This window comes from Petromyzon marinus, chromosome 55, assembly GCF_048934315.1.
Source record: "Petromyzon marinus isolate PM22_M1 ecotype Great Lakes invasive population chromosome 55, UKy_Petmar_22M1.pri1.0, whole genome shotgun sequence".
NCBI lineage: Eukaryota > Metazoa > Chordata > Hyperoartia > Petromyzontiformes > Petromyzontidae > Petromyzon > Petromyzon marinus.
The window spans coordinates 9,083,467-9,106,026 of NC_133721.1; the positions used below are offsets into that span (position 1 = coordinate 9,083,467).

General features: G+C 49.3%; 1 protein-coding gene across 4 annotated transcripts; it reads right to left on the reverse strand.

The window, feature by feature from the left end:
• Positions 1-292: 292 nt before the first annotated feature.
• On the reverse strand, positions 293-22,281 carry LOC116954534 (claudin-1-like). Of its 4 annotated transcripts, none has more exons than XM_032975115.2 (6): positions 21,846-22,281; positions 15,476-15,775; positions 8,463-8,627; positions 6,762-6,846; positions 4,113-4,223; positions 293-3,493 (listed from the first exon to the last, which is right to left on the reverse strand). In XM_032975115.2, the coding sequence occupies exons 2-6, from the start codon at positions 15,732-15,734 to the stop codon at positions 3,454-3,456; spliced, it is 660 nt and encodes a 219-aa protein (XP_032831006.1). In that variant the 5' UTR covers positions 15,735-15,775; positions 21,846-22,281; the 3' UTR covers positions 293-3,453. The 4 variants fall into 4 exon arrangements, with proteins under 4 accessions (XP_032831006.1, XP_075908440.1, XP_032831004.1 ...); XM_076052325.1 differs by lacking the exon at positions 21,846-22,281 and adding an exon at positions 20,677-21,517; XM_032975113.2 differs by lacking the exon at positions 21,846-22,281 and adding an exon at positions 18,570-18,932.
• Positions 22,282-22,560: the final 279 nt, after the last annotated feature.

Genomic DNA, 22,560 nt, shown 5'->3' on the forward strand with positions numbered 1-22,560 from the left:
ACGTGCCAATTCGTTACTAGTTCAGCACACCGGTGTGTTGGAGAGTAAACCCACAACATCTAAAATTCGAGTACTGTGACGTGTCGCCAGTAATTACAACAACCAGTTACCACCATTCAGCGAACACCGGCGTGCTGAACTAGTAACGAATTGGATATGTTTTGGTGGGTTTACGGACACATTGCAATTTATGCCATCTAACAAAAAAAAACATCTATTATGGATATATTGTACTTCTAGGAAACGTACAATGATGGTTGTTCATGCTTATATTGAGCGAAATGCAGTTGAATAACTTTTCAGCAGTCTTTATTTGTACTTGTAAGTACAGCAAAGCACACAAACAAGACGATAACATGATAATACAAAGTTATGGGCAACGGGTATCGCAATAACCAGTTTAATACGTAGAAGTTTTTTTGGGTTAGATCACGTAAATATGAATGCGTCGTGAAACCCGTCACCACCCGACACCGTTAATTGGTAAGGTTTGCAATTGTGAATGCTGTGCGTTTACTCTCCAACACACCAGTGTGTGCTGAACTACTAAAGAATTGACACGTTTGTTTACGTGACAAACCTTATTGATTAGCGGTCTAACCCCCAAAAAAAACCTCTATTACGGATCGTAATAATCGTCTAAAAAAATATTATCATTGCAGCAACCTTGCCGAGTGAGTGGCGAGTGTCTGGAGAGTGGCAGTTCGATTCCCGCTCACGACCAACATCAGTGGCGAGTGGTATCTGAACCGGTCCTGGGCCTCCCCTAGGTAGACTCAGTCTTAAACCAGTGCAGTACCTGGCGCGGTGTGTAAACAACACACCAATGAAGGAGACAAAGGTGTCCGTCCATGCGTGGTTTTGGCCACACCATTGCCATGTCGGCCTTCGTGGGCAATCGATAACGTTTTTTGGTTTGGAAATGTTTGTTTTGTTGTAGTACGGAGTTAGACTGATGGCCTTGATCCAAGTTATCTTGTTGTTGTTTGACTTGCATCCCACTGGGATTTTTGAACACAGCGTTGGTCTACGGTGCTTTTTCAGGAATATTTTGCTGTTTTTTTCCTGTCACTTTAAGATGCTTTTTCTTGTTCATGTTTTTGTTTTTTGTTTGTTGCGGTTGCACCCGATTCAAGAGCCGAATGGCTCACAGGGCTATACCAAAATAAATGAAACTGAAACTGAAGCCACTTGCGAGTGTGGATGGACGACCTCTGTACACAAGCAGGTTGGTATAGGGGCTTGCGGGAGCTACGCAGAGCACGGCGCAGCAAAATCTGCTATGCTCCCTCACCTTCACCAAGCCATGCTGACGAGCTTGGGGAAGTATAGTCAATCAACACCCCCCCAAGATGCACACAGCTTGTGGAGGCCTTCATCCACTCGTGGATTGACCATGGCTAACGACGATTATTTAGGTACAATCGTTAACTGTTAAAGATAACAAAATGCATTCCTATCCTCAATCACGAATATAAACACGTATGCACAAAGTAAATAAGTTGAAAATATAACTCCTTCGAATATCTGTCCCTCCGTTTAAAAAAAAAAAATTAAACGGTGCCGTTTACACAACTCATCAGATATCCCGCCTTCTGGGAGTGCATCGTTTCATCAACATCGGTTCAATGCGGCAAACTCTGAACCGGTTTTTACATTCAATGCCTCATCGGCAGCCAAGCTTGCTTGACCCAATGCTTGTGACGAGAAGGCCATGTGGCTGATGTGATGCATAAACACGTACATGGAGTAGATCATCGATTTTTCGGCGGCTTCGCGGAGATTCGCGTGCCAGATTTTATGTTTTAGGTGTTGTGTATGGGTTTTTTTTTCGCGAATTTAAATGTGTTTACTAAAACGAAATTGGCATAAATAAACGTACAAATAGACAAGAAATGAATATCCCACTGTAAAAAAAAGTTACCGTATTTACTGTTACCGTACTTGCCACTCCAATCTCGAAGACTATGCGTGCGGTGATGTAGGTACTACGCTCTTGTTTCAACACCCACGTGTGTTTAACGATTGCCAGACTGGAGCGGTTTTTGCCGGTTTGCCGGATCGGTCCGGAGCGGCCGGATAATGTTGGAAGCCGGATAATCGATGATCAACTGTAATTACGCGGAGGGACAGAAATAAGGTCTGCGAATTTATTTTGGTCCTGAAAATTCTCCACGATGACACTAATCAGGTACAAAATCATTATGGACATTGCAAATCAGGTTTAATAAATTACGGTGGTTTACATGATAGGTACACGTGAGAATTAAATGTACTAAAATTAAATAAAAGATAATAAAATTTAATTAAAAATGTACAAAAAAAATTAACAAAAGAAAAAACCCACGACCTTTCGATGGCAACACAAGCGGACTTCATCAGGCAGAGCGAAAAAGAGGGGGCAAATTAACTATTAAATAGTTTTCCTAAAATAATTTATCACTATCACAGTTCCTACTGTACACACTTCGGCCTGAAATCACAAAAGCATATCATTCGACATTTGCTAATTTGTACACGTGTATTTGCTATATACATGTGCTATATATTGCAATGAAATGAAACATTTACTTAACAAACATCAGGAATCCCGCAGCGCACGTTATACTGGGTAGGTTTTCGCGTTCGCCCCGCACGCTCCGGCGTGTTATCGAAGTTGATACCGCTCCAGGCGCTTCGTGAACTGGACCAACAGTGACCGAAGAAGCTTTCACGAAACACGCGAAGCGACGTGGCCGGGACTTCGATGCCGAACAACACGCCGCTCGGAAATATTCGCCTCCTGCAGATGCCCCCAGCGCGCGGGGGGGAAACGTCTCGCGTGTCAAGCAACAACGCGCGACGCCCAGCAAGGACACATCAGGATGCGTGCAGCTCTCTTTAAAACCTCTGCCGTTCCAACGACGTGCGTGTACGTACGCGTACGTCATTGCAACGGAATCGGAAGTGAAGGGCCACACGGGAGGGCCTGTGTGGCACAGTTTGGCGCCAGCTATCGTGGAGCGGCGGCAGGTCACGTCGCTGCGGTTCTCTGCGGCGAGTAAACGATATCTGAAAAAACAACGGCGCTACTATGCCCCCCTCTAAAATGGAATTAACGCCGAACTGCTCGCGCGTTCCGAGATTCAGCGGTAAACGGGGACCCCCCCCCCCCCCACACACCCTGCAAATTGCTGGTGCCCCGGCAAAGGGAAAGAGTTCAAATGAATCCGTGGCATTCCAAGTCACGAACAGACGGGTGGGTTGGAAGGACCACGCTCACCGAGGCCGGCGGTAAACAACCAAATTCCCATGGTGCTCTGCGTTTGCCGCACGGTTAAGGCGGCATTGCTGCTCCCTTAGCCGCCTTTGAGGACGGGGGGTTGGATGAGCGGGTGACCTTGAACTTGAACCTCTCTCCGCCCGGTCTAGAAGTGTCCTCTTGCGAGCGTGGGCTGTTGGGTCGCCAGCTCCTCAAGGGGACGCGACGATGTCAGTGATGACGAATCTGTACCTGTGGGTGGAGAGGAATCGTGAACTGTGAGTTCATTTGAATGTTTTCGTGCTTGTTTATAGTTTAAATGCTTAGCGCTTTTTGTTTTTTGGTGCCACTGAGCTGTACAGCTCTTTTTCAGAAGCGACCTGGCCACAAATGATATCTCAACGAAGGGAATTTGCAGCAGCGAAATACTCTTAAAACGCGTGACGTTGATTCTAAACGTGGAGGGAAAAACCGGAGGACCCGGAGAAAAATCCACGTGCGCATGGGGAGACACATGCAAACTCCAAATATACAGCAGGCGTCAGGGTCGGTATCCGTATTTACTGTTACCGTAGTTAACATCTCGCCACCACGGCGCCTTATGCCAATGACAGCGGGGCATGTTGAGAGCCTTGAAAGTGAAACCGTCGAAGGTAAATATCTTACAACGGCAACCGTGCCCTCATTTTCAGTCCTGGCCAAATCACACAATGGAGTGCTATACGTTGCAGGTTTCACGTAGTAAGTGGGTGCAGGGTTAAATCGCCTGTGAAATTGTGTGAGTCTTTGTACTTGTATGGCAGTTGGCCACCGCTGTGCCATAGACAGCGGGGGCGGGGGTGTGGGGGGCACGCAGAGACGTGGAACTCACGTCGTCCGGAGGGAATTTTTCCTGAAGAACACAGCGACCATGAGCGCGCCGCCGATGACGATGAAGGCGCCGGCCAGCCAGCCGGTGTACAGCGCAGCGCCGAACGAGAACCTGCGGCGAGAGCAATCGCGCGCCGTTCAGCGCGACACGCATGGGGATTTCGCTGCCCGAGCATGCAGGCGGTGCAACTGCACAGGCACCCAACGGGGCCGGATGGGAGGGGGCCCCCGGGGGCGGCGGGATACGAAGTTCATAGTTTAGTTTCATAGTTTTCATTTATTTGGTATAGCCCTGTGAGCCATTCGGCTCTTGAATCGGGTGCAACTGCAACAAACAAACAAAAAACATCAGTTTAACACGTAGGCTTTCGCGACCAATATTATTCATAATAAAGGTTTTTGGGTTAGATCGCGTTTATTTATAAATGTGTCGTAACCCTCCACCACCCGACACGGCCAATCAGCAAAAAAGTGTCACGTTGACAAAAGACAAATAATTCACTACTTTAGCCCAACGGTGTTTTTTTTGTTCATCCACATTTACAGTTTGAGTACGACGTTTCGCTGGTAAATACATCCAGCATCATTGGGCAATTTGCCAGAATGGCGAATTGTCAACGTGACACTTTTTTTGCTGATTGGCCGTGTCGGGTGGTGGAGGGTCACGACACATTTATAAATAAACGCGATCTAACCCAAAAACCTTTATTATAAACAAAAAACATGAACGAGAAAACATCTTAAAGTGATTGTGTGACTGTGCAAACAGAAAATCCAGGAGGGTGGGGGGGGGGGGTAGAAAATTGGGCAGGGCGAGAGGGGCTTGGGCCCCCGTCCCAACCATACTATGCCACCAGCATCAGTGTTAATCACTAGGGTTCAGTGTTCATTAAACGCTGAGCACCTTGGTAGCTGTCTCGTCAAGGAGCATGAACCATCAGCACGCGAACTGCGGTCATCCTCGCAACAGCGGCTTCTGGCTGGCCATCGAACAAAGACGGTCACTGTATCGTGCGCTTTCAGATGCGCCTCTGTGGCCGTCTGGAATGCTCTTCCTTCCCATGTTAGGAAGCCACTGGAGCTAAGCGCATTTAAATCTCGACTGAAAACGAATTTCTTCAGAATTGCTTTTTTGTGTTTAGTTTGTTGTCCTTCCCCCGCACCTCCGATTTGCACGGTTGGCTATGTACGGTGCGAAAGAAGTTCATACATACATACGTCTGTGCGCGATGCACTTACCCTCGCTGCCTTCGCAGCGCTGGATTACAGGCCACGTGCAGCATAACTGCCACTGCCCCTGGTGTACAATGTTTACCGAATGTTCCATAAATCCGTCTGTCGGTTAATCTACAACCAGATTATATGGTGGTGCTGGGTGAGGTGCAATGCCAACACCTGTCACCTTCAGAGCTTTCTCATCAAGAAAAACACACACACTACACTGCGGGTGACATTCAGCGTACACACTGCTGGCAGTTTGCTGTCGTCAAGGCAGCGCAGGTTCCGTCGCAAGCTGCCCTCTTACTTTTGCAACTTGGGCAAAAGTACATTGGAGCAATGAGACGACTGTGACTTACACCAGCTTTGAGATTAGCGTGGTTGGCTACGTACATTGCGAAAGCTCAACATACGTATGTACAATCTGAAGCTTAGAATCAGATTCTTTATTTAATGTCGAGGAACCTGACGAGCTATGGAGCTCTTTTGTACAAATTTCCAGTAAAGTTAACCAAACATGCCCTGGATTGGTCCGTACAGCCCTAGGTGCAGAACGGCATGTCCCTGGTTTCCCGTAACTTTTGGGAAAAATGGGATTTTGTCCCGGTTTGGAATTTTCCCGTTTCACACCCGACTCTTGATATGGGCAAAGGGGCGAAGGCTACCCAAGTCGTGTGGCGAAGGTTGTCAGGGGAGCTTTTTTTTTTTCCCCCACAATTGCTGAAAATCGTTCGTGTGCAGCCTGGGCAGACTCGTGACTAATGCGTGGCCGCTGTCCCAGGCGGGTGAGTCTGCGTGTGAACCCGCCGACCCGGGTTCGATTCCCGCTCACGGCCAACACCAGAGACGATTATCTGAACCGGTCTTGGGCCTCCCCTAGGTCGACTCAGCCTCAAATGAGTACCTGGTGCTGTGTGTAAACATCGCCACCGGGGAGACAAAGGCGGTCGGGCGTGGTGTTGGCCACCCACCCCCTCGTGTGCCGTGCCGGCCTCCATAGGTGCTCGCTCACAGCACTTGCCCCTACAGTCTGTCAAGGCTATACGGGGGATCTTTGTCTATCTTTGTACCCGCCGAAGGAAGACAAAGAGTGGGGAGTGGTAGCGTAGCATTTAGCACGCTGCGGTACGAACCCGGTGATCCGACTTCAATCCCCGCTCATGGCCAACACAAGCGACAATTCTCTTAACCAGTCCGGAGCCCCCCCCCCCCCCCCCCCCCCCCGCTAGGTCGACTCAGCCTGAAATGAGTACCTGGTCCGGTTGCGTGTAAGCATTCGCCACTAGGGAGACAAAGGCGGCCCGGGGCCTGGTGCTGGCCACCCACCGCCTCGTGTGCCACAGTGCCGGCCTCCGTAGGTGCTACTCGCGAACAGCACTTGCCCCGCCAGTCTGTTGAGGCTACACGGGGGGACCTTTGTCGTTGTACCCACCGAACGCCGTAGGGCTCCAGCGGGTTGTACAGCTGGCTCACGACGAAGTTGGCGTAAAGGGACACGGCCAGCATCACGCAGAGACCTGCGAGGAGCACGGCAAAGCTTAGCGCAAGGGAAAACGACACGTGCAACATTTCACGCCACCGGTTATGTTTTCTTCAAGCGCCGATTATCGAATCGATCGCACGCGCACAGAGACAACCCATAATCAAGGTATTTGTTGGGTGAGATCGCCTAAATATAAATGCATCGTAAATATAAATGTACGCGATCTAACCCAAAAAAATAATCATTATGGATACGGGTCGGGAAAGCTTACGTGTTAAACCCACACAGACAACCCGTTTGTCAATCTACTGCTGGTTGAGGGCCAAACCCACGCCATGCAGCCAGTGAGGCTTATTTGACCATACTTCACCACACCGGTCAGTGTGGGTTGTGGAGGTTAGGCGGAGAGGGAGTACAGAAGCACAATGGCATGTTGCAGCACTGCCCACAACGCCGAACATTGGCCATGGTGGTTGCCCATCTAAGCATTTTCCAGGCTCAGCACCTGCTTAGCTTCTGAGGTCTGATGGCATTGGGTGCATTCCGGGTGAACTCCGCAGGTCGTGTAAATCCACACCGGAACCCGGGTAAAAATTTGAATAACCGCATCCCATATCGTCACGGGAAGCTGCACAGAATACAGTCCAGCTTGGTTGCGCAACGGGCCGCCTTCTCGTGGCGAGTGTACGGGTATCAAATCCCTGCCGGGGGTCATCTCGTGACCCCCCCCTCTCTCTCTCTCTGTCTCAGCGAGGTTGGAGAAACGCGAAGCCACCCTGGAAACTCCGTGACGAGGCTGACCCCGAAGCTATGCACGGCGGAGCAGCGTGGCTGAATGGACACTGCTGCATTAATAATGCCTTCTTCTCTGGTCTCAACAAAGGGGAAACAGGTTTTGCAGGGTACGGGGAAAGGCAACACCGCCGCTCCCTTACGAAACAGACATGTACGTGCATGTGGGAGCAGCAACTTTTTATTAATCCGCTACGGCAGGATGAGGGCCTTCCTACGCTACGCCACTCCGTGCGGGTTTAAATTACCATACTTCACGGCGCTGGTCCACGAGGAACATACTACGCGAGAGCATAGCATTGCGCAACAATGTATTTTGCTTATGAGGCCACAGTCTTATTGACGAATGTGTTGAGCGCTTGCGCGCCACTGCCAATGCAGCATCAACACATAATAACGTTTTATATAACTGTTCACATAACCGATCTTTGAACAGATCTGCCTAAGAGCTAAGTCCGCAGCGAGTCGGATATGTGATGTTGCTCAGTCCTCCCATGCTTCCACACATCCGTACGCACACGCCCATCCACCCGCACGTCTATCCATCTGTCCCGTGCATCCATGCGTCTGTCCGTCCGTCACCGTGTCCATCCATCCATCCGTGTGTCCGTCTACCCATCTGTCCATGCGTGCGTACGTCCGCCCGCTGTTTGTGCGCCCGTCCATGCATTCGTCCGCCCGTCCATCCATCCATCCATCCGTCTGTCCGTCTGTCAGCGCATCCATCAATCCGCCCATTCGTCCATCCATCCATCCCTGCTGGCCGTCACATCCGTCCATGCATGAGTGCGTCCGTCCGTCCGTCCGCTGTTCGTGCGTCCGTCGGTCCGTCCGTCGGTCCGTGCGTGCGTTACGAACCCGTGAGAAGCCACAGGGCGCCGCCAGCGCAGGTCAGTTTGGTCTTGGTGCTGGCGTGCTCGCTGAAGCGGCGGGCGCACGCCGTGCCCAGCGTGGAAACGAACAGCGCGATGGCGCCCACCGCCACGGCCATGAGCATCAGCGCACGCACCACCTGGAAGAACCCTGCAGGCCCGCGCGACGGCGCGGGTCAGCATCGTCGCACGCGGACTCTTGTCGCGGCCGCCTGGAAACGCTCTTCCTACCGATGTTAGGAAAGCCACTGGAGCTGTGCACTTTGAAACAATCTAGATTGAACACTCATTTATTTTTTTAAACTGATTTTTTTGTTTGTTGTCCTTCGCCTCCACCGTCGATTAGCACGGTGCGAAAGACGTTCAACATACATACATAGGTACAATCAGCATTCTGTAGAATCCGTCCAGATCTCTCACAGAGCTGCGCAGAGCAGTGCAACCCTTCACGTTGGAGAACGGCCCACAGAAGCAGATATCACAGAGCTACCTCCAAGATGCCTTCTGGAAGTGACCTCTTACACATAGCAGGGAGCAGCGCTTTCCCACCAGCCCTGGTAAAGAGAGTGATATTTATATTCTTGGTTCTTTCGGTAAAGTCACCTAGAAGGGAAACAATAAAATAAAAATATAAAACAATACAATTCTCACGACGTTTCGACTGCAACACAAGCAATCAAATTTTCTTGCTGTGGTTTTCACACCTGATGATGATTGCTTGTGTTGCAGTCGAAACGTCGTGATAATGTTATTGTTTTATATTTTTATTATTGTATTGTTTCCTTCTACGTGACTTTACCGAAAGAACCAAGAATATTAATCCCTGCAGTCACGAAAGCTTTAAATCAAAAAGAGTGATATTTGTCACGTGAGGGTGAAAGCTATACTCTTTATTCTCAGAGCTTGAATTGAGCCAAAGGAAATGCAGGAGAAAATGTTACTTTGTAGATTTTTGTCATCGGTGACCTGGCTGAGATGATCAACTCGGCACACCTGAGAACCCTACAGTTGAATCAAAGGGCGGTTGAGTGAATTCGAACACATAAGCTCAGTTGTGTCAGCTTACCACTCTGATGTCGCAGCCACCTGTCCACCCCCAAATATACAGACACTGAACAAGTTGTTTCTACTGTGTCGAGGCCGAATATGTTGACAGCCCAATGTAAATCCACTACGGGATGAAGGCCTGGCCGTGCTGTGTCAATCGACGGAGTTTTTTTTTTGTGTGTGTGTTGGACTCTACTTCACACTCGAGGACGCGGTTTAAACACGGATGGTTACGCCACCCCTTGAGAAGCAACGCCCGTGGATCCTTGTCATCTTATTTGCCAGGCGGACATGAGGGCCCCCCCCTCTCTCTCTCCCGCAGTAAAACGTGCCAGACTCGATGTAAACGGCACCTGGGTCAAACAAAACGTTTTTAGTGGCCCCTTGAAAGTCACTACCTGGCAATAACCACGGCCATTTGGCATCTCCTGGTCACGTGACTCGCGTGGGACTGTTCACCATTTGAGTGCACACTTTACGACGCGTTGTAAAACATGGGGTTAAATCTTCGCAAAATGCAAATCAGAGAGTTTCATCACCAGTTATTACGGCTTTGGAGCATTGGGTGGCAGTTTTTTTTATATGCCTAACCCAAAGTTCCGGCATGCACCGTAAAATGTTGGTATGATTATTGCCCGTGGCCAAATCACGTGGAATGCGACCAAACTCCTGACAGCAGCGACTTATGGCTAACCGTCGAACGCAGGCGGGTCACCGCATTGCGCGTTTTCAGAAGCGCTTCTGCGGCCGTCTGGAACGCTCTTCCTTCCGATATTAGGAATCCACTGGAGCGATGACCCTTTTAAATCATCTAGATCAGCGGTTCTTAACCGTTACTGCAGCCTCACACCTCATTGGTTCTCAATCGTAAAAAAAAAAATGTATAATACTAAATACTTATGTTTGATGAAACAAATTAGTTGCACTTACGCGTCCGTGCTTAATTTGTGTTTCGGTGATTTACCTTCGAAAAAAACCTGGCCACGTCTCACACCCCCAGAAAGGGCATCACGCACCCCCAGGGGAAGAACCACTGATTTATATTGAAAACTCATTCGTTGACCTTCTGCCGCACCTCCAACTAGCGCGGTTGGCTACGTACGGCGCGAAATAAGTTCAACATACAGGACAGTGTCGTCACATCGCAGAAGCCCAATCGGATGAACACAGGCATGGCGCAGGGCTATGGGACTGCGCTGTGGACAACAGTGCGGCGAAATATGTTTCCTCGCTCTGCTTCTACGTTCCCGCATTCATGCCCCCTCCGCCCCCCCAACGTATCTTCACCAACCGCACCGAGCAGCCTGGCGAAGTATGGCCAAAATAACCCCCAAGACCCACACGGTATGTATGGGGCCCTCGTCCAGCAGTGGAGTAACAAGAGGGAGGTATGGCCAAAATAACCCCCAAGACCCACACGGTATGTATGGGGCCCTCGTCCAGCAGTGGAGTAACAAGAGGGAGGTATGGCCAAAATAACCCCCAAGACCCACACGGTATGTATGGGGCCCTCGTCCAGCAGTGGAATAACAAGAGGGAAGTATGGCCAAAATAACCCCCAAGACCCACACGGTATGTATGGGGCCCTCATCCAGCAGTGGAATAACAAGAGGGAAGTATGGCCAAAATAACCCCCAAGACCCACACGGTATGTATGGGGCCCTCATCCAGCAGTGGAGTAACAAGAGGGAAGTATGGCCAAAATAACCCTCAAGACCCACACGGTATGTATGGGGCCCTCGTCCAGCAGTGGAGTAACAAGAGGGAAGTATGGCCAAAATAACCCCCAAGACCCACACGGTATGTATGGGGCCCTCATCCAGCAGTGGAGTAACAAGAGGGAAGTATGGCCAAAATAACCCTCAAGACCCACACGGTATGTATGGGGCCCTGGTCCAGCAGTGGAGTAACAAGCGGGCTGTGCATATTCATAATGGTTGTTACCGTATTACAATATCGATGTCTCCCAAGCTCAAACAAGCAATGGGCGTGGCATTCAATGGGTGCTCGCCCTGAATCATTGGGCAGCCGACGATGGTGTCTTTAAAAGTCGGACGTTTTTTTATTGTCTAAAAACAACAAACAAGACGCCGCACTGCGTACAAATATAAAAGTTCACAAACACAATGGACAGCTAAAAATGGGACTCCACCTTACTCCCCATGTTTGACCACTGCTACTGCTCAAACAAAGGTCTCTGATTACAGCGGCATGCATGCACATCAGTGACGCTGCTATGGATCATTGTGCAGGTGGTGTGACACATGAGGATCCACTGGTCAGAAGGGGAGCAGCCTAAGGGTTCCCACCTGTCGTCTGGACTGTCCGAACAGTCTTTACCGTCTGGACTGTCCGGGTTTTCTGGACTGTCCGAACTGTCCAATCTGTCCGGACTGTCTGAGTTGTCTAGACTGTCTGAGTTGTCTAGACTGTCTGGACTGTCCGAACTGTCTTGACTGTCCGAACTGTCTAGGCTGTCCGAACTGTCCGGACTGTCTTGAGTTGTCTAGACTGTCTGGACTGTCCGAACTGTCTAGACTGTCCGAACTGTCTAGGCTGTCCGAACTGTCCGGACTGTCTGAGTTGTCTAGACTGTCCGGACTGTCCGAACTGTCTGGACTGTCCAATCTGTCCGGACTGTCTGAGTTGTCTAGACTGTCCGAACTGTCCGGACTGTCTGGACTGTCCGAACTGTCTAGACTGTCCGAACTGTCCGGACTGTCTGAACTGTCCAAACTGTCAAGACTGTCCAAACTGTTCGAACTGCCCGGACTGTCTGAACTGTCTAGACTGTCCGAACTGTCTAGACTGTCTGGACTGTCTGAATTGCCCGGACTGTCTGAACTGTCTGGACTGTCCGAACTGTCTAGACTGTCTGGACTGTCTGAACTGCCCTGACTGTCTGAACTGTCTGGACTGTCCGAACTGTCTAGACTGTCTGGACTGTCTGAACTGTCCGAACTGTCTGAACTGTCTGGACTGTCCGGGTTTTCTGGACTGTCAGGACAGTCCGGACTGTCCAATCTGTCTGGACTTTCTGGGTTGTCTAGACTGTCCAAACTATCCGCACTGTCCGGACTGTCCGAACTGTCCAAACTGCCCAGACTGTCCGGACTGGCCGGACTGTCTGAACTGTCCGAACTGCCCAGACTGTTCGAACTATCTGGACTGTCCGAACTGTCCGAACTATTTGAACTGTCTGGACTATCTGAACTGTCTGGACTTTCCGAACTGTTTAGACTGTCTGAACTGTCTGGACTGTCCAAACTGTCCGAATTGTCCGGACTGTCTGAACTGTCTGGACTGTCCGGACTGTCCGAATTGTCCGGACTGTCTGAACTGTCTGGACTGTCCGGACTGTCCGAACTATCTGAACTGTCTGGACTATCTGGACTGTCCGGACTTTCCGAACTGTCTGGAGTGTCTGAACTGTCTGAACTGTCTGGACTGTCCGAACTATCTAAACTGTCTGGACTGTCCAAACTGTCCGAATTGTCCGGACTGTGTGAACTGTCTGGACTGTCCGGACTGTCCGAACTATCTGGAATGTCCAAACTGTCCGAATTGTCCGGACTGTTCGACCTGTCCAGACTGTCTGTTCTGTTTGAACTGTCTGGTCTGTTTGAACTGTCTGTTCTGTTTGAACTGTCTGGTCTGTTTGAACTGTCTGGTCTGTTTGAACTGTCTGGACTGTTCGGATTGCTCGAACTGAGTTGACCCGGACAGTCTGGGAATTGGCACCTGTGTTCAGGTGGCAGTACAGTTATTTACTTAATAACAAATAAAGATTAAAAGATGACTACTAACAATGACTACTTCATAGGGAATAACTTCAGGGCTTCTTGAACGCTTCTGTGAGTTGCTTCTGTGAGCTGCTTCTGTGAGTTGCTTCTGTGAGTTGCTTCTGTGAGCTGCTTCTGTGAGCTGCTTCTGTGAGCTGCTTCTGTGAGCTGCTTCTGTGAGCTGCTTCTGTGAGCTGCTTCTGTGAGCTGCTTCTGCGCCAATCTAATGACGCAGTGTGGCTATCGTATTGAGTTTTTGTCGGTTAACCTACAAAATATTTTTGTTAGGTTTTTTTTTAATCATTGAAAAATAATTACATTTTACAATTTTTTTTCTTTTTTCTTGAGCACCAAACTGTGAAACGCACAGCATAATTGCGAAGTTTGTCCCCAAAAGATGGATCACGTAACTGCAAAATTCGCCCTATAGGGTGGTAGTGGGGGGGGGGGCGCATTACGCCTCTACTGAGATCTGGTACCTACTGGGATTGCATTGAATTTTATTAATATTTACAAGGTAGTTTTAATAATATTCCTAGGCCAGGGGTCGGCAACCAAAATAACAACAAGGGACATTTTTTTTTCCAATTCGGTAACAAACAAACAAAAAAAACCCTCGATATTTCAATAGCCACAATGCAACGTGAATGCGAGACGGTGGGACCTTAATAAAGCAACGTCACGAAGCAGTCCTTAAAGAGCCGCAGGTTGCCGACCCCCTGGCCTAGGCGACGCTAACCCTAGGCCAGGCGTCAGGCTACAAAGGATGGTGGGGGGGAGGTTGGTGGAAATTGTACGGGGGGGGGAGGAGGGGGTCCCATTCAATTCCTTGCACGTGGACCCACACCAATCATGCTGCTCCACTGCATTGCATACGTTTACCGAAGTTCTACAAGACCATAATCTGTTAATCTACAACCAGATTATACGGTTGTTCTGAAGGGCAGTGTCACGGCAACACCTGACACATTCCAAGCTATCTCATCAATTAAAAAAAAACACGCTACCCTACAGGTGACATTGAACGTACACACCGCTGCCAGCTGCTGTCGTTACGAAAGGTACAGGTTCCCTCGCAAGTTTCCGCTCTGCTTTTGCAGCTCGGCCAACAGTACACCAGAGTCGTGAGACTACTCCTGACTTAAACCAGCTTTTGAGGCGAACCCAAAGCTACCAAAATAGAGTTCCGGATCGGCCGATCAAGCCAGAGCGCCAGAAAGGCTGTCCCCAGTGTCGCCAAAGCTTTTTGTGAAGAAAAAAAACGGCTTCACGCTTGACGCGTGATGTGGGCAAAGGGGCAGGGCGGGGTGGGCAGAGAAGTTTTTTTAATCTTCACAATTACAGAAATCGTGCATGGGCAGTGTGGGTGATGCTTTAATGCAGTGTGGATCTCGGCCACAACGCAATCTTGCAAAAGAAAAAATGGAATCCTGCCCTCGCCCGCAACACACTGAATCAGCTAAGCCCGTGATGATGATGGGGTTTTGTCTGGAACATCGCTAATCGTCACGAACGCTGGCTTTGGGCTATAATGAGCGGTCAAAGGTAAAGGTGCAACACTGTAATGTACTTGATCACGTGCCACTGCTGGCAGATGGGCGTCAAGACAGAGGGAGCTCTAGAGAGTTCGCCTTAGGGAGAACCTTTGCCCACTCTTCTGTGCTGGCCGAATGTCTTGGAAGAGGTGCCCACCCAATGAGCATATAGGACACTCACCCGAATCCCTGAACAAAGAGGACACTCATTGGACTTTAAAATAATTGGCAATTTTAGGCCGCTTTTACTGGTCATGAATTAAAGACACTTGGTGGATAAGATCACTCACTTTACACAAAGACCGCTGACCTCTTTATCACTGACAGTGCACTTCAAAGTCGCTCACTGGACATTGATTAAAACACACACTGGGCATCGGGGTTCACTCACTGAAAATTATGAAAAAGATCATCACTGGCTATTAAGGTCACCAAAATCGTCACTGGACATTGAGCCAACGAGCAGGGGCATTCAACGCGGACGCTGGACACGACGGTCGCTCGCCAGTGATCAATCAACAACACTCAGCGAGACATGAAGGCCACTCCAGCTCGCGGGGAAGATGATCACCAAGTCGCCGAACGCCGAGGTCGCTCACCGCACTCGCGACCTCACGGGGTTGGTGGACACTTACTGGGCTGTGACAGCGCCGTGTAGAACTGCCTGCAGACCTCGCCGCGCTCCGTGCTGGCATTCCTCACGCAGATGTTCCACAGGCCGCTCTGCATGTAGGTGCCGGGCCCGTGGCTGTAGATGCTCCAGCAGTTGAGATAGATGACCATCACCGTGAGGCCAAAGCCAAGCGTGGACAGCGCAAACCCAACGACGTGCATGGCCAAGGTGACCCCGCCGCCACCGCCGCCACCGCCATCAGATCTGGTCCCGGCTCCCATCGTGGAATGTCACCTGGTCAGCTTTCTCACGTTTGTCTCGGCTGGAATTTTGAGATGGGCAGTGCGGACAGACACACACACACAGCCCAGCCAGATTGATCAATGACCCGGCATTCACTAAATCGAGGCAATCACTCACTCACCGGCAGTCAGTTGCTTCCGTATCACTCGTCTATCGCTACTACCATGGTCACTCTTCCCATAAACTCCCCTCATTGATTCCTACACAACTATTGAGGAGTCAGCCTTCCAGACTTGACCGTCTTGTCTCATCCGAACTGCACGTCATGGGAATTTCTCTCGCCAATTCATCCCTCTCGCACTCCTCCACTTTGGAATTCCCTCCCATCGTGTTTATGAGGCAGCGGTAGATGCTGTGCGCATCGCAGCGACACCGCCAGGATTGTCGCATGGATCGCGCATTCGCTGGTGTTGTATTGTCTGATGGCTAGGGTTTCACCGCAATCGCAGTTCAGAGATTTTTTAATGTGTGTGTATCTTCGACTTGTTTCGCAGGGTACGTAGCCAACCGTGATAATCGGAGGTGCGGGGGCGGACAAACCAAGCAAAACAAAAGTGGTTCTAAAGACATGAATTTTCAATCTAGATTTAAAAGTACACGGATCCCAGTTTCTTCCTCATGCCATCGTCTCTTGTCCCAAGTCCCAAGTAAACCTTGTTCGACTGCAGAAAAGTGTGAACTATTTTCTTCTACTACCTTGGTTAGTGCTGCTTGTCTCTGGTCGTTTGACGTTTTGGGTCGCCGGAGGGAGGCGGTTGTGCTCGGAAAATTGTGTTGACAAAAAAACAACCCACAACCGGAACAAATATTGATTGTCCTTTGGGTGACTCCGCTGAAGAGACTCCACTTCACACGCTCTTTGGATAATTATCCGCACGAAAAATACCGGACAAAGAATATCGATTGCCGCACTCCCCGTAACACATCAGAACGTCGGGGCAACTTTGCCGCAACGTTGGGGCAACGTTGCCACAACGCTGGGGCAACGTTACCCCAACGCTGGAGCAACGTTACCCCAACGCTGGGGCAACGTTACCACAACGTTGGCATGTTACCCGGGCTGTACGTTGCAGAGAGGCGTTCTGAGCACACTAGTTCAGGGGTCAGCAACCAAATTAAGAGCCAAAAAAAAACATCCGAATTCGGTATATAACAACAACAAAAAAGCAAAATTTAAAGAGCCAGCGATGGATGTGAATAACGTCGAGCAGGATCAGTCCTTAAAGAGCTCTCGTGCGAGTCTAGAGCCGCGAGTTTGCGACCCATGCGCTAGTTTTACCTGTGCCGTTTGTGTCGTCGTCTGTTATTCACTTGGCCATACATTGCTACTCTTAGTTGCCTCCGAGTTATACGGCTTTGTTTTGATAGATTTATAACAACGAATCTGCAAACACGTGTGAGCATGAGTCACGATCATTCCACTGCTGGATGAAAGGTCCTCCGTCCCCAAAGCACCGGTCCCCACCCATCATCATACCGTGTCAACCCACACGGCTTAACCCCGTATCCTTGTACAGAGAAAATTGAGTTTGCAGGTCCATACGGCGTACAGCCGTTTAAATACGGGCCCAAAAAAAGTATGTGTCCATTCGTTTGTTTTTCTCCCTTGTGATGGGACTTTGTAGGATGAATGTTGAGATTTATAAGGGCACGGGGGTGTCAAATAACGGCTGAATTCGTCTGTAATAAGATAGGCACTGATAAGGGTTTGGCAGGTACGCATCAGCCATTAAACTCAGATGATCCCCTGGTTTTTATCTTCCACAAAACTGCTCTTGGTCCACCCTGAATCGCATCACCCACTGCACGAACCATGGCAGCATTAGATGCGGACAACCTGATGCGCATATGGAAGATTGAAAACGCTCCAGCCGTAGTGGCGCAACTGTGGTCATCCAGAACAGACCGCGTGTGTACATCAACGTGTAACGTCGCAACGCCTCAATTCACAAAGACGAAGAAGAAAACGTCGTAGCGACGACGATACACTCCGCTCGCCGCTCCTGACACGGATTGTCTGGGCTTGACCACCCATCCACCACCCCATCACCTGCAGATCGGTGGTTGTTGTGGTGGTCGTATGAAAAATAAGAACGGGTTTAACCCTTTCCGGCAATAACACGAAAGCTGTCGAGATGTTCAAACACCAAATAAGATACATTATGCAAGGAATCAAGTCTGCATTAATCACACACACACAGTAGCTGTGGTGAACATGCAAACAAACGTGGTCCGATAATTGTTTACGCATCGTACGAGAGACAGCCTTGAGTCTGTATGGCCGAGTCGCACCAGTGTCAGAGCAGATAACAACAACTCTGGCTGTCCACCTGATGACGCCGGCTCTGATTACTGGCGAAACGTCGTACTCGGATTGTAAATGTTGTGGCTTGGCTCTCCAGCACACCGGTGTGCTGTACTAGTATACTGCACTATACACTACACTATACACTAGTGCTGTTCTAGCGATGAATTGGCACTTTCTGTTTCCGTGACAAACCCCTTACTAACTTGCTGTGTCGGGTGGTGGCGGGTTTAATGACACATTCATATTTACACGATCTTACCCCCCCAATAAAACCGATATTCTAGATATTGGTCGCGAAAGCCTACGTGTTAAACTGACATAGAATACAGCAGCGAGTTAAAGCCTCTTGTGTAAGTGAATCGCGCGCCACCGCTCCCACCTCTCCCCGCAATTGTAACAGTAGAGATATACACACACGCACTTCCACAGTACAGTACTTAACATCACGTCTTCATTGCTGAAGAATATCTCTCTCTTTCTCTCTGAAGTGCGTCTCAATACTTACTACGCCTTAAAACTTGGCCGCGTTAAGTGTCCCCTTTTATCGCCTTGAAACGCAACGAGACGCTGGTGGTGCTCACCTCCGCTGTTGCTGTGAACTGTGCAGGTAAGCGTCCTGTCCGCTCAACGTGAGCGAGTGTGTGTGTGTCTCTCTCTCTCTGTGTCTGTGTGTGTGAAGGGGGATGATGAGGAGGGAGGTCTTAGCCCGAAGCTACGTTGGCACGGTGGGGTGGGGAGGAGAGGAGGTCGTCACGGTTAGGAGCAGACGCAGCAAGAGACGGCTGGCGTGCCTTTAGCGCGCAGGTTCATTGTCCACACGCCACTCACTCTCATGTGACTTGGTGACGGGCTTGGGTGAGTGAGTTTGTGGGTGGGCGGGGGAGCTGGAATGCCTGCTTTAAATCTAGAATTAAATCTAGAAATGCCTGTGAGAGCCCAGACGGTTTACGCCGTATTCTTGGACAGGGAAATTACATTTTCGTACGGCGATAGAGCCGTTTTTAAAACGTACTATTTGGTTCTCTCGGTAAAGTCACGTTGGTAGAAATAAAATTTTAAAAAACCACGACATTTCGATCGCAACACAAGCGGTCTGATGAAGACCGCTTGTGTTGCGATCCAAACGTCGTGGTTTTTTATTTTATTTTTTATTTTTATTTTTTGGATATTTTATTTTTATTTTCTATTGGTGTGTACGTTTTATTTTCTATGCTATTCTATTTATATTCTTGGTACGAAAGAACCAAGAATATGAACTCGGGAGTGATACAATTATGGATCGGTGCTTCTTAATTTTCGACTGCAGCAGGAATCCGATGAGCTGTAAAGCTCTTTTTTTCCACAGATGTCCGAGTGGGTTTCACAGATATCCAAATAGTTTGCGTTTTGTTAGAAGTAAGTTGTGCCTTTACTGGACATCTGTGAAAAAGAGCTTTGTAGCTCGTCGGATTCCTCCAGTATAAATACAGATTCGGATTGACGTTGTCCTTATGTACAACAAAAATGTACATCGTCATCCATGTATATAAACACCACTAAACAGAACAATTGCGAGACAATTATGAAGAAGATATCGCTTTAACATGAAAGCCACTGTACACGTCTCACCAGCTCGCTCCAACACTCATCACTCTGCTCGATTTCGAGTCATCGCTTTCACAATGTTCAGCAGACGCTTGTTGAGAAAGGAAGTGCGTCCTAAAATTAAAAAAAAATCATTCGGGGTGTCTATAAACGGATCACCCCATCGCAACCTAATCTGGTGGGAGCGGCGCGCAGTGATTGGCGCGCTGACCTCTGAACTCGGCGACTGGATTGAAATCTTTGACTACGGTTAACATCATTCCCCCCCCCCAGCCACCCCTAGTTCCACTTATAATGACCAGCGTGGTGAAGTATGGTCAAACATCTCCCACAACCAACACGGCATGGGAAGACCCCCCCCCGCCCATCCAGCAGTGACTGCCAGAAAAAAAAGTGTCTTACAGTACACGTCCATTAAACGTTCTTGATACTGACATCATTGGGGAGAGATATGTGAATTCCCAAAGAATTAAACGCTACTTAAAGTACATAACCAGAGTGGTAAATTAGCTGGTGCTACGTGGATTATTACATCAAAGCGGGGAGCGGTGGTGCTGCGGTTAGCGCCCCGCGCTACGAACCCGGCAACCCGAGTTCGATTCCCGCTCGTGACCAACACCAAGTGACTATTATCTGAACCGCTCCTGGGCCTCCCCCTAGGTCGACTCAGCCTCAAACGAGCACCTGGTGCGGTGTGCAACCATCGCCGCTGGGGAGACAAAGGCGGCCGGGCGTGGTGCTGGCCACTCACCCCCTCGTGTGTCGCTCTGGCCTTCATAGGTGTTGGCTAACAGCACTTGCCCCAGAGTATGTCAAAGCTATCCGGGGAACATTTGTATTACAATTACATCAAAAGTATTGCGAGATGTGGTGGTCGGATTTGTGGAGGCCTTCATCCAGCAGTGGATTGCTGGATGAAGGCCTCCACGATGACTCATGCCTGCCTTATCTTATCACGTAAGCTATAGCTGATAAAGATCGCAATGCCATTGAAGACGTAGTATCACACGCTGCGTTAACTCACTCACGTGCCAATGAGTCAGCTTTCCTCCATCCGTATTGCTTACTCTGTAGACACAAGCATGTCATGTGCTCAGACGCGTTAAAACACACATTGCATGCAACGACACACACACGCACGTGTAAGGAATGTGTGCGTGTAGTGGCACGTGGAAGGTTCTTATATCAGCCTTTTTGTGCCGCCTAAATCCATTAGCCGGGATACGTAATTGCCGATTCATGAAACAGAAATTAACACTGGACTCTTTGGTAGCTGCTGGCTCTTATGAACGTTGTAATTTAAACTTCACCCAGTGGAGTGGCGTGGTGAGTTGGCCCTGTGGATCCGGCGTGTGCTGCTGCATACAGGGCCGTAAATATAATACTGTTTAAAAAAAATGTTTAATCATTGCATTAAAATATTTAACCGCCACTTGTAAACATGTTTATGTTTAATAATGTAGATAGGGCCGTCCATAAATTATTTTTATTTTCTCAGGTAAGGCCCCAAACTGAGCTATATAACCTTTTTTCACACAAATAATAGCTCAACGAAGTGGCTCATGTGGTTATTTATAGCAACCGAATACTCTAAACGCGTGCTTCGAAATGTGTAGGGAAACACCGGTGGACCCGACAAAAAAATCCACGCGACCACGGGAAGGGACACACGCAGATTCCAAATATACAGCGGGCGTCAGGGTTGGGATCGAACCCACGACCTCCTGCACACCAGGCGAAGCAACTAACATCTCGCCACCGTGGCGGCCACCTTTGTCTCCCTCGACGCCTTCAAATTACACCGGAAATATTACATCTGACACCGTGACGTCGAAGTGCAGACCCCCCCCCCCAAACCGCAGGGCCCGGGGCTGGCATCCCCGTTCGCCGCACCCTAGGGACGACCGCTCTAGGGCCGCACATGTGAGAAAACGCATCGCATTCGTCAATAATACTGCCCTGAAATTGTAAGGGCATTTAAGGCCACTATCATTAACGAACGTGTTTAGTTGTTTTTCTTCTTCTCTGTGCTCTGTCATCGCAGAACCACCAAATAATAATGCGCGCGTGTATGTGTGTGGCAGGATGCACCGACCGGTTTTTCTTGTTCGACTGGGTTTTTATGTCCGCGTGTGTGTGTCCAAGTGGCTATAGGGGGGGTACGCCCATGGGTATGACTTCAGCAGACTTCACTGACCGTCGCATTCTTTTCCAAATCTTCGGTCCCAGGAATTCAACTTTACGCCGAAACTTGCTCCGTCCAGTTTCGGCAAATTCCGATCGGAAAAAAAGATACGCGCGACACCTAGCGAAGCTAGTGGATGTTTCAGCAATACTCGACGTGATAGGTGATTTATGGCAACAGCGCCCCCTCCCAAACCCCGACCACCTGGTAAGCGTAAACCGTGAGGCGTAGCCGGATCATTTACAATTCCACAGAAGCTGGCTTCGTGTGATGTGAAAGGTGCCCCCAGTTAATTGGTGAGGTTAGTTCACTGATTGCAAAAGGCCCCCACCCACACAACTGCCGACACATGTCTAATGTAAGGGGCCCTCGCTTGTGGCACGTGTATGGCTTCAAGTTCAATCGATCCGATAATCATCGATATTTTTTTCCCGGTCTTGCCTTATGTTCCCTTATGTACTGCTCGGTTTTGTCTCATTTGCAATTTGTCCCCACTAGATGCATGTGTCGTGATCAATTAATCTCTGCATCACGCCAAGTAATTGTGCCATTGGGTGGACTAATTTACAAAAAAAACATCCGAATACACACAGAGACAAAGATCCTCCGTGTTGATTTTAATAGACTGTGGGGGCAAGTGCTCATTCTGGAAAATTGCCCGATGAAGCTGGATGTTATTACCAGCGAAACTAAATGATGTTGATTCACTCTTCAACACACCGGGGGG